Source organism: Neofelis nebulosa, chromosome 17, assembly GCF_028018385.1.
Source record: "Neofelis nebulosa isolate mNeoNeb1 chromosome 17, mNeoNeb1.pri, whole genome shotgun sequence".
In the NCBI taxonomy this organism is placed as follows: Eukaryota; Metazoa; Chordata; class Mammalia; order Carnivora; family Felidae; genus Neofelis; species Neofelis nebulosa.
In genome coordinates this window covers 7,401,178-7,412,660 of record NC_080798.1, presented here as the reverse complement: position 1 = coordinate 7,412,660, position 11,483 = coordinate 7,401,178, and the positions used below count along the sequence as shown (strand labels likewise).

The 11,483-nt window shown below is 51.7% G+C and overlaps 1 protein-coding gene across 1 annotated transcript; it reads left to right on the top strand.

Moving 5' to 3' along the window:
* On the top strand, positions 1 to 6,840 carry LOC131499928 (SIGLEC family-like protein 1). The gene is made up of 4 exons (XM_058708523.1): positions 1 to 228; positions 375 to 477; positions 5,246 to 5,384; positions 6,251 to 6,840. The coding sequence occupies exons 1-4, from the start codon at positions 45 to 47 to the stop codon at positions 6,386 to 6,388; spliced, it is 564 nt and encodes a 187-aa protein (XP_058564506.1). The 5' UTR covers positions 1 to 44; the 3' UTR covers positions 6,389 to 6,840.
* Positions 6,841 to 11,483: the final 4,643 nt, after the last annotated feature.

The window sequence follows — 11,483 nt, the reverse complement described above, 5'->3', positions numbered from 1 at the left end:
ACTGTTCGTTCCATGGGATCCCTACACCCTCTGTGCAGTGGTTGATGGAAGGTGTTCCTGTGGATGTGAACAGCACAGACAACATCTTCCAGGTGACTTCCACCATAATTGGCCCCTGGACCAACAGCACCATCAGCCTCATAGGGGAGCCAGAAATAGTCATGAGTCTCCGCTGTGAGGGGAAGAACCAGTATGGAACCCATACTTCAAGCATCTTCCTCCTACCAGGTAAGTACACAGGGGACTACTGACTGAGCTAGAATGACAGCACCTGGGGACCAAGATGAGGATGGGCACAGGGCCAGAGGGAAGAGGAGTAGCTCAGACTTCACAGCCTTAGAAGAAAAAACACTCTCACTTCCCTCTGATTCCAGATAAACGTTCAGTTTACAGTGTGTTCATGAAGGGGCTGATCCAGGGCCTTGTGTATGGATCCATTGCGTCGGCACTGTTCTTCTTCTTCCTTGTCCTCCTTGCGTGAGTATCAGATTGAAATTCATCATCAAGCCTTTTCCAACACCTACTACATTTATTTATGTCCCTTATTCCCTTCCATTCTTCTCCAGTATTTGCCTTAAGGCTATAAATTTCCCTCTAAGCACAACTATAGCTGCATCTCACAAATTTTAATATAAAGTATTTTAGTATCACTTGGTTAAAATATTTCTAATTTCCATTACGATTTTTTGACCCATGGGTTTTTTCCTCAGGCACAACAGCATTCTCTAATAATTCTCTTTTCTTTATTTCTACCTTAAATCCAGTAAGTGGAAAGAATATACTATGCATATTTTCTTTGTGGCACAATTTTTGTGTAGTTTTTATAAATATTACACATAGGCTTAAAAAATGTATATTCTATATTTGTTGAAGGAAGTGTTCCATTGATATATAGCCTTTAAATCAGGTTTACTGATCGTGTTTACATCTTCTCTAGTTGTACTGTGACCTCTACTCAGTGCCCTTCTCTGCATGTCACCTCCCATCCCTGCCCCTTTCTCTCACCTGGCTGAAATTTAGTCATTATTTAGGGCTCAGCTCACAGCCCTCCCATCATGCACTCCAGGAAACTTTCCCTGACACCTGGACTGGGTGCATTTTCAAGCCCCCCCCCCGCCCCCAGCCAACTGGGCTTTCATATATTGTCAGTACTAATGGTTCTACTCTATTGTGACTAAGTGTGGATATCTTTTTTTGTTTGTTTGTTTGTTGTTGTGTACATCTGGCCTTTTTCATCTGTGATTTGGTGTATTTTATCAATTCTGGAAATTTTTCAGCCATTGTTGCATGCATTACTGCATCCACCCTTTCCTTTCACTGTGGGCTTCTCATTTAATATTTCTCAGACTTTTTTTTTCTCTGTTTTACCTCTTGCCCTGTGTCCCGTATTTTCCAGGGACGTAGACAAGTGAACAAGTGCTAGGTTAGAGGTCCATACAAGGGAGATACCAAGAGGACCCCACTGCTTCAGAATCTCCATCTTTGTAGGGGAGGGTAGCATCCATACCGCCTAGAAATCTTCCCACCCACCCTTGGGGAGCTTTCCCCAACAGACAACTCTGTCAGTATCACAGATGTTTTCTTTCTTTCCCCAACTCTCTTATCTCCTCCCCCTCACTCTCAGCAATAAGTTTTACCTACTTCATAGGAAAAAAAAGCAACTCCCCAACACCTACAGTTATTGCCACTGGCACTGGTGATTTACTCCTTGCCTTTTTCAGAGAAAGAGGCATCCCTCTTCCTGTCCAAGGTTAGCCTCACCTCCTTTGCCTGGGAATCCATCTCCTCCACACTCCATTAATCATCCCTTCTGTCTCTTAAATTTTCAATCATTCTTTCTTTACTGGCTCTTTCTCTGAAAGATATAAACATGCCCAAATCTCTCCTGCGTCAGCCCCACAAACTCCTCCTATGTACCATCCAATTTTTTTGAGAGAGAATAGCTTATACCCGCTGCCTGATTCTCCTCACTCTTACATTCTTCAATCCCTTGCTGTCTGCTCTCCAGCACCAAGCCACTGAAATGGCACTGTCTGAGGCAGCCAGTTATCCTTGCTCTCAAAATTATTCTCAGGATCCAATGGCAGATGTTCTATATCTTTCTTGTTCACTTTAGGTGGCGTTTATGATTCTGGTTGGGGTGGGGGTAAGGCCCTCCTACACATGGGTTTGTTTTTTTTTTCACAGCGAAGAAGTATGGGGAGGCTGTCTGCCGAAAATGACGTGGGTGGGGGCAGGGGTGGGGGGAAGGGATCAGGAAGAATGGTAATGATGGTGAGGTGGTTGGAATGGCCACTGAAGAGAATGAATGGGATCCACACAAGAGCAAGGAAAACAATTGGTGACCAGCAACAGAGGCCCAGTGGTGACTGCAGGTTGCTCATTGTTAGCAGCACCAAGCATCATTGCTATGTCATGTTTCCTCCTAGCAGCTGTCATTGGAAGAAAAGGGGTGAATGACAGCATTGATCTGGGTTCGGGTCTTCACAGGCAGGGTGCCATGGAAGGATGACAGGATGGGAGACCAAAGAGACTGTGGAAGCTGGAGGGAGAGGGCACTCAAGTGGACAGCTGTTGTACCCGGTGGGCCGGGCGATAAGGAAGAGAAACCAGGAGGGCCTTCACAGGCATAGAGTGTGGCGTCTTGGATCTGAAGCCTCCATCTGTGAGATCAAAAAACAGAAACACAAGACTAGATAAGAGCCCAAGAAAGCTGAACAGAACAGGGGATTCTGGGTGGCTCAGTCAGTTGTCTGACTCTTGGTTTCGGCTCAGGTCATGATCTCATGGTTCATGAGACTGAGCCCCACATTGGACTCTGTGCTGCCAGTGTGGAGCTTGCTTGGGATTCTCTCTCTTCCCCCTCCCAACTTTCTGCCCCTCCCCTGCTCACATGCACGTGTCTACTCTCTCACAAAATAAATAAACTTAAAAAGAAAGCTGAATAGAACAGAACTAGGCAGAGCATGGGGTTATTATGGTTTAAACTGTCATAGGTGGAAAAGTTTCGACAGATGATGCATATGGGATAATGGTTTAAGGAGATAAGTCACATTAGTCAGGACTCTTCCAGTTGTGAGTGACGAGAGCTGAATTCAGCAAGCTCAAGGAACGAGGAACAGTTATTTGTTGCTATATCACAGTCCCCTAAACTTAGCAACCTTAAACAATGGGGTCCCACCTGAATGATTCTTCAGCTTCCATGGTATCCACAGAGGTCACTTGGTATTTATCTAGCGGCTGGGCTGACTGGGCTGGAAAGTCCAAGGTGCCTTCATTCATGTGCCTGACATTTTTCTGGGGACAGCCAGAAGGCTGGGCTCATCTGGGCCCCTCTCACTTTCCATGGAGTATCAGGGCCTCTTTTATCATGGTCTCTTCCAAGGCAGAAGTCACCAGCCCTCTTTAAGGCTATGCCTGGAATTAACAGAGTGTCACTTCCATCATATTCTCTTTGAGCAAGTCATAACCTAGCCAAGATTCAAGGGGAAGAGAAAACTTGAGACCCCATTTCTCCGTGGGAAGAGTGCCAGAAACTTGCAGCCATCTGTAATCTGCTACAGGAACATATTGACCATCTGTTAAGTCGAAGACTTCAACAGCAGAGATTCATTTTCTCATGGTTCTGGAGGCTGAAAGTCCAAGATCAAAGTGCCAGCAGGATTGGTTTCTCCTGAGACTCTTTCCTTGGCTTGCAGATGGCCACCCTCTTGCCTCTTCACCTGGTCATCCCTGTGTGCAAGCACACCCCTGTCTGTCCCTCTTACAAGGACACCAGTCATATTGGATTATGGGGGCCTCATAATTGAAATTGGGTGCCTCAATTTAACTTACACCTCATTGAAGGCCCTATCCAAATACAGCTCTATCAATTAGGGCCCATCCATATGAGCTCATTTTACCTCAGTTACCTTTTTTTCTTTTAATTGTTTTATGTTTATTTATTTATTTTGAGACAGAGAGCAAGCAGGGGAGGAGCAGAGAGAAAGGAGGGAGAGAGAGAATCCCAAGCAGGCTCTGCACTGTCAGCACAGAGCCTGATGTGGGGCTCAGTCTCACAAACCATGAGATCGTGACCTGAGCCAAAATCAAGAGTTAGATGCTTAACCAACGGAGCCACCCAGGCACCCCACACATGACGTTATTAAGAGTCTGCTGTCTCCGTGTCTTTGTTCTGCTTCCTTCTGTGTTCACTTGACCTCTGGAGGCTCTTTCCTTCCACCTAGTGGCAAGATGGCCAAAGCAGCCCCATGATTATATTCTCTGATCTCAGCAACTCTAGCTGAAATAGAACTTGTCTTCCTCTTGGTGATACATCAATCCCAGAGAAGACTCTGATTGTCCCTGCTTGAGTCACAGGCCCATCCTCAACTAATGGCCTGTCCAGGTGGATAAAGTACTTTGGTGGGCCAGTCCTAAATCTGTGTATTGTGCTGTTCCAGTCCCATGGAAACCATAATTAAAGCTCCTACACATGCTTCCCCCTCACTCCTTCCCCTTCCTGACTGACCCCAGTGCTTCCCCGTGTGGCCTTGTGTGGCACAGAGTGCCCCCTCTCAGAAACTTTGAATAACAAAGTGTCTTCAATGGCAGTCATCCCTCAATTTGTTGGCTTCACCATACCTGAATACAAACAAAATCCCACGTGCATGCCCACTCCTTGGGAAGAGCCAGACTGGGCACAGCAGGGGAACCAGTGAGCAGGGGGTTGCCATTGCCAGGGCAAGAAAGGAAGGGACCAGTCGTGTAATCAATGATACGTCTTAACAACAGAGCACTATGCAGCTGTAAAAAAGACGAAGGAAGCTCTCTGTGTACTGATATGCACACATATGCCAAAAATACTAAGAGGAAAGGTGCAAAAAAGATTTGTCTAGGAAAAAAAAATCGTATACATATTGAGACATTAGAGGGCTGGAAGAGAAGCTGAGGAGAGGCACAGCTGTGGAGGGCCACTGAGCGGGAGGGCTGGGACTTTGTGCTGGGAGTGCTGGGGAGCCATGGGAGGGCCGGGAGCAGGGGAGTTGCAAGCCATCTCTGGGGCATGAGGCCAAGAAAGAGGCTAGGAAGAGGATCCAGCTCAAGAGAATAGGGATTTGTATCTGCATTTGATGAGGGGAGTGCAGTGCTGGTCACAGAACCAGCAAATGGAGGGAAAATTGGTCTTCTGACCCCCAGCCCAGGGAACAGGGAGGGGGTGGGGGGAGACTAAGCACAGCATTAACCACAAGGCTTGTTGCCCTAGAATGAAGATTCTTAAATGGTGGGAGGACAGTCACATTCCCAAGGCCAGAGAGGCCCCAATTATCCAGAAGCCAGAGCTGCCGGAGGAGCCAGAAACAGCCGTGGAGTCTGAAGCCAAAACTCCTGGGCCTCAATTGGAGGTAAGTCCCTGGGCTCGGCAGGGCCACCAGCCGGGCTGCTGCACAGCTGACGCCAGCTGATCTCCACAAGCTGCCGGAACTCACCCACTGCCTAGCAGCACCACTGGGGAACACTGGTTACAAACAAGGATTCCCAGGGGTCCCTGGACCTGCGAACCCAAGCCCCCAGGGTCAGAGCCCAGAGGGCGGCAATCTCTTCTGCACATTGCGAGTCGTGGCCACTGGCAAGGCTGGGTCTGAACAGAGTGTCTGTCTAGTTCCTCAAGCCAAGTCCGTGCCATGGATCGTGAGGACCCTGAGGGGCTCCAGGCCCAGCCCCTGCCCCACCTGGGGAGGCAGCCTTGGCCACAAGTGGCTGCTGCCCTGCCAGGAGAGAACAGTCAGTACCAGAGAGTGGGGCCTTCTCAGTCTGCTCGGAGCTGCCATAACAGAGTACCACAGACTGGGGAACTTAAACCACAGAAGTTTATCTTCACAGTGCCAGAGGCCAGAAGACCAAGATCAAAGTGTCCGCAGGGCTGGCTCCTTTGGAGGCCTCTCTCCCTGACTTATAGACGGCCACCTTCTCCCTGCGTCCTCACGTGGCCTTCCCTGTGTGCATCTGTGTCCTAATCTCTTTGTATGAGCCCACCAGTCATAATGGATTAGGGCCCACCCTAATGGCCTCATGTTAACTTAATCATCTCTTTAAAGGCCCTGTCTCCAAATGCAGTTGCTTTGTGCTGGGGATTAGGGCTTCAACATACGAATCTGGAGGTGGGCGGGCACAATTCAGCTATTTGTATCCTCTATTGATGGGGACCCAGAAAGGGGAAGGGCTTGGCCAGGGCAGGGGAACACCGGGACCTGGTTTTCTCACAGTCTAGGGCTCCCGAGAGAGGACAGACCATGGACAGACAGACTCCCAGACGGATCAAGACACACGCATGGATCGAAAATGCGGAGACCGACCGGCCCAGCCCGACCTCACAGACCTACAGGGCAGGAGCAGCGACTTTGTCTGAGAATCTAAGACCGGAGACCACCGCTAGGAGCTCACGCATTCCCTGGGCAGACATCCCCCAAAAGACTCCTAGGTGCTGGGCCTCTTGGTCAGCCCCCACCAGGGACACACCTGCTTCCTGCCCTTGAGCGACACGGTCTGGGCCGGCAGGCGGACGTGCAGGAGCACGGAGGATGGACAGAGGAGCCTGGGGGGAGGCAGCGCTAGGAAATGGGCTAATGCTGTGGCAGAGGCCACACGGGCACTGTGACCCAGAACGACAGTCACCCTCCTGAGGCCTCGGGCACTACCAAGCAAATCCGCCCTCGGCGGCGTTCTGCAGAGAGAAACAGGGAGCTGTGGGAGGGAAGCGCCCGAAACACTAAAGAAGCCCCAGAGGCCTCTCTGCAGGGACACTGGGGATCATGAAGCCCGTCCTCCACACCCCCACATTTCAAACGGGGAAACCGAGCCACACAGCAACGCTGTGCACTGCTCAGGACCCCTCCATCCCAGGACTTTTGATCCCTGGAGCAGCTCTCCCCATCCCTGGCCATTTTCTCCTGCACTAAGATTCTAGTGCACAGGTTGCAAAATCAAAAGCCCACATTGGCCCCGCAGGTAACAAAATGGGTGCCGTTGGCCTGGTGGGGACCTGGTCCATCTTGAGAGCAGGCTCCCCACCTGAAGGGGGTGCCAGCAACAGCGAACTCAGCTCCAACTCTTACCTCCCGGCAGGAATGAGATCTGAACTGCTGGGTCTTCTGGTTTTTGTTTTAATCTATCTGTCATCTACCTCTGTCTGTCTATCTATCTATCTATATCTATCATCTATCCATCCTCTATCTATCTATCTCTGTATTTTCAGAAGAATCCAGACACCTAGATTCTAGTGTGAAATTTCTGGATTCACATACGTTAGTAACAGTGTTTAAAAAGCACCATGGGTCTTGGGGCGCCTGCGTGGCTCAGTCATTTAGGCATCCAACTCGATTTTGGCTCAGGTCGTGCTCTCATGGTTCGTCAGGCTCTGTGCTGACAGTATTGGGATTCTCTCTCTCCCTCTCTGTCCTTTCCCACTCGTACACTCTCTCTCTCTCTCTCAAAATAAATAAACTTAAAAAAAAAAGGCAGCATAGATCCATGTAAAGCCCTGTGTGAACCTATCACTTGCAAGTCTGATCAGAAGCAAAGACCTGGAGGAGACACCTTTTCTCTAAACACACCTCCTGCCAAAAGGAGGTGTGGTCATTCAGAATGCCAGGGCCTTGCCCAGTGGAAACAATCCCCAGACCTTGGGAAGAGGCTTGGGTCTGGAAGAATGAGGAAGAGTTATTTGGGTGGAGAAGGACGTTCCAGGAATTCGTCCACTCGTCTGCCACAAATGACTGCAGTGGCCCCGTGTGCCAGGCCCTGGGCTGGGGACACAGATGAGTGAGGTCCAGGTGCTGCGCAGCCAGGGCTGCGTAGGGGGAGCATCTGGAAGGGGAGGGGCAGGGGCCAGCCCTGGGAAGAGAGCGTGTGGCCCCAGCTGGGAGCCGGAGCATTGCCCTCGCGCTGGGCAGACGTGCTGGGGGCAGGGGAGCCACAGAAGGGAAGCTAGGAGGCAGGAGCCCTAGCGCTCCCGCAAGGGGGCGACGACAGGGAGAAAGGAGCCGGGCAAAACGCCACCGGCTGGGCCCGAGGAGTCACCCAGCCCGCTCTCCAGAGAAGCTAGAGGGACTGATGCTTGGAGGGCACACAAGGCAAGTTCAACTTCAGCGGCCAGCGGGTTAAGGACTCCCAGACACGGCGATACCTAGTTCAGGAAAAACGGACTGTCCCCGTGGGGGAGTGGCAGGGTGGCGGGGGCGGGAGCCCGCAGCAGCTCCACAAACAAAGATGAGGTTGGAAAACGCATCCCCGGCCAAGGAGCGGCTGCAGGGCCGACCTCTTTCTCCAGAGTCCCTGGCTCCCCATCCATCTCACACGCCCTCCCCCAGCCCGGTTCCAGGCTCAGTTAACCCCTGGTGTGCCCGCACCGTGCTGCGCTTGGAGGATGGAGGACAGGGCTGCCACTGTCCCTGCCTCTCCAGCGGAGGGATCCCTCGAGGTCACTGCAGCAGGGCCGAGAGAGCATGGAGCTTCGGGATCAGCCGCCGCGCGCCGGGACTGGGCTACCTGTGCCGGGACCCCAGCGCTGCCCTATCCCCAGCTTCATCTGCGGAATGGGACCATAACCTCCTGCGTCGCTGTGAGGGGGGAACGTGTTCCCGGCTACCTGGCACCGCGTGACGTTGAGGGCCCCGGCTGGCAGCTCTCGTCGGTTTGAGCTCTTTGCTCCAGGTCCTGTTCTAAGCCCATCAACATCCTCGCATTTGTATCCACCAGAGTCCAACCCAGGAAACAACCAGTAGCCGATCCACATGAAGAGATTTATTGTGGGGCGCCTGGGTGGCTCCGTTGGTTAAGCGCTCGACTTCGGCTCAGGTCATGATCTCGCAGTTGGTGGGTTCGAGCCCCTCATCGGGCTCTGTGCCCGGACCCTGCTTCGGATTTTGGGTCTCCCTCTCTCTGTCCCTCCCCCACTCACACTCTGTCTCTGTCTCTCTCTCTCTGGCTCTCTGGCTCTCAAAAATATACAAACATTGAGAAAAAGAGAGATGTATTGCAAGGAATTGGCTTATGTGGCTGTGGGGCTGGCTCGGCACGCCTGACATCCGGAGGGCAGGCGGTCAGGAGGCTCTCAGGCTCCTGAAGCTATTGTCCCCCAGCCGAATTTCGTCTCCTGGGAATCCAATCTGCTCTGAAGACCTTTCAAATGATTGAATCAAGCCCACCCAGATTATTGAGAATTATCTCGACTGATTAAAGATGTCAGTCACACCCATGAAATACCTTTCATCGGGCAACACTAGGTGGAGGTTTGACTGATGGGGACCTCTGGCCCTAGCCAAGTTCGTGCGTAAAACTGACCCCACCATTTGATCCCCACCCCAGTGCTGGGAGGTGGATGCTATTATTATTTCCGTGCTGTAGGGAGGGACAACGAGACTCAGAGAGGTTAAGGAGCCTGCCTGATGAGCACAGATAGAGAGACGTGGGAGCCAGTGCTCCGACACCCCCTACCCGCCCTGCCTGGGGCAGTGAGTATCTTCAACTGATATTAATAACACCCAGCACATTTCCAGGGACATGACAGTGGCAGTTACAAAGTGGGTGATCGTACCTGACCTTTCGTGGGGAGGAAGCTGGTGAAGAGGGTAAGGAGTTATTCTTTTTTTTTTTTTCCTTTGAGAAAGAGAGAATCCCAAGCAGGCTCTACACTGTCAGCATAGAGCCCAATGCAGGGCTCGAACCCATAAACTGAGAGATCATGACCTGAGCTGAAACCAAGAGTTGGATACTTAGCCAACTGAGCCACTCAGGAGCCCCAGGGGTTATTTATTCTTTTAAAAAAATGTATAGAGGGGCTCCTGGGTGGCTCAGTCGGTTAAGCATCCACGATTTCGGCTCAGGTCATGATCGCATGGTTCGTAAGTTCGAGCCCCACATCAGGCTCTCTGCTGTCAGCACAGAGCCTGCTTGGGATCCTCTGTCTCCCTCTCTCTCTGCCCCTCCCCCGCTCATGCTCTTTCTCAAAATAAATTTAAAAACTTTCGAAAAGTGTATTGAGAGCCTGCTATGTGTAAGGGACTGGGGACGTGGTGCTGAATGAGACAGAGATGGTCCCTTGGGGGCTCCCTTGGGGAGCTTAGAGCCTGGTAAGGGAGAAAGACTGGGCAAGGTAAGCAGACTAGAATAAGTAAGCAGGATGCATGACAGGTAAAGGGAGATAGGGAAAACAGGGGGTGTCCCTGCTTGGCCAAGGGTGGCCGTGGAAGGCCTCTCAGAGGAGGTGAAGATCTTGGAAGAAGGGAATCCAGGCAGAGAACAGAGGTGAGCAAAGGCCTGGGGGCTGAGTGCCTGGTGTGTCTGCAGAGAGGAAAACGCCAATGCAAGAATTCTCCAGAAGAGGGGGTGCCTGGGTGGCTCAGTGTGGTTAAGCATCCCACTCTTGATTTCAGCTCAGGTCATAATCTCATGAATCATGAGTTCGAGCCCCACATCGGGCTCTGTGCTGACAGCGTGGAGCTTACTTGGGATCCTTTCTCTCCCTCTCTCTCTGCCGCCCCCCCCACCTTGTGCTCTCTCTCTCTCTCTCTCTCTCTCTCTCAAAATAAACTTTAAAAAAATCTCCAGAAGGATGCTGCAGTTCCCTCAGGACCCAACCAAGAGCCCCTTGCGAACAAGGCGTGGGCCCCTTCCAAGACCACACACTTTTAACTTCCAACTTTGGGCTTTAATGAATTACTCATTTTCAAAGAGGTTTTGCGGGAGCAAGTTACAAAGGGGAACAGAACGAAAAAGCAAGACCCTGGCCTCATCCCAGTCCCCAGAGACAACCCATTGCCCCCGGTGCCTGTGTTTCCCCCCACCGCTGAGAAGCAGCGCTGTGGCCCCCAGGGGCCACCAGACAGGAACCAAGGAAGGCTGCTAGCAGGCAGGGAAGACAGCATTCTCTGGCCACCCACCCTCCGGCGTTCAGCCTGTGCCTCTCTCTGGCCAAACCCGCCTTGAGGTCAAAGGGCAGGGGAGCTTGCTGATGTGGTCAGTAGAGGTCAGCCTCCCAGGCATGGACCAGGGGCGTGGAGGATAGAGGGGACGTGTAGTGTGAGGCCGAGTAATGGCCCCCAAAGACACCAGATCCTAATCCCTGGAACCCATGGACGCTACTCTACGAAGGAAAAATGGTCTTTTCAGATGTGATTGAATGAAGGATCCTCAGGGGATTATCCTGGATGATCTAAGTGGGCCCTAAATACAATCACAGGTACCCTTACGTGAGGGGCGGAGCTTGGAGCCACAAAGCCACAAGCCAAGGAACCTGCAGGTGGCGACCAGAAGCTGACAGAGGCAGGGGACAGATTCTCCCCCACCCAGCCCCAGAAGCCTCCGGAGGGAGTATGGCCCTGTCGACATCTTGATTTTGGCCCCAGGGGGGACATCAGTGTCGGACTGCTGGTCTCCAAAACCGGGAGGGAACAGCGTGTATGGTTTTAAGCTTCCATGTTTTTGGCAATTTGTTCCAGCAGCCC

Excerpts from the sequence above, each read along its gene's own strand:
- LOC131499928 (XM_058708523.1), top strand. The coding sequence starts at position 45 with ATGGAAGGTGTTCCTGTGGATGTGAACAGCACAGACAACATCTTCCAG. Across the intron at positions 229-374 it reads AAGCATCTTCCTCCTACCAG|ATAAACGTTCAGTTTACAGT; the intron begins GTAAGTACACAG and ends CTCTGATTCCAG. Across the intron at positions 478-5,245 it reads TTCTTCCTTGTCCTCCTTGC|AATGAAGATTCTTAAATGGT; the intron begins GTGAGTATCAGA and ends TTGTTGCCCTAG.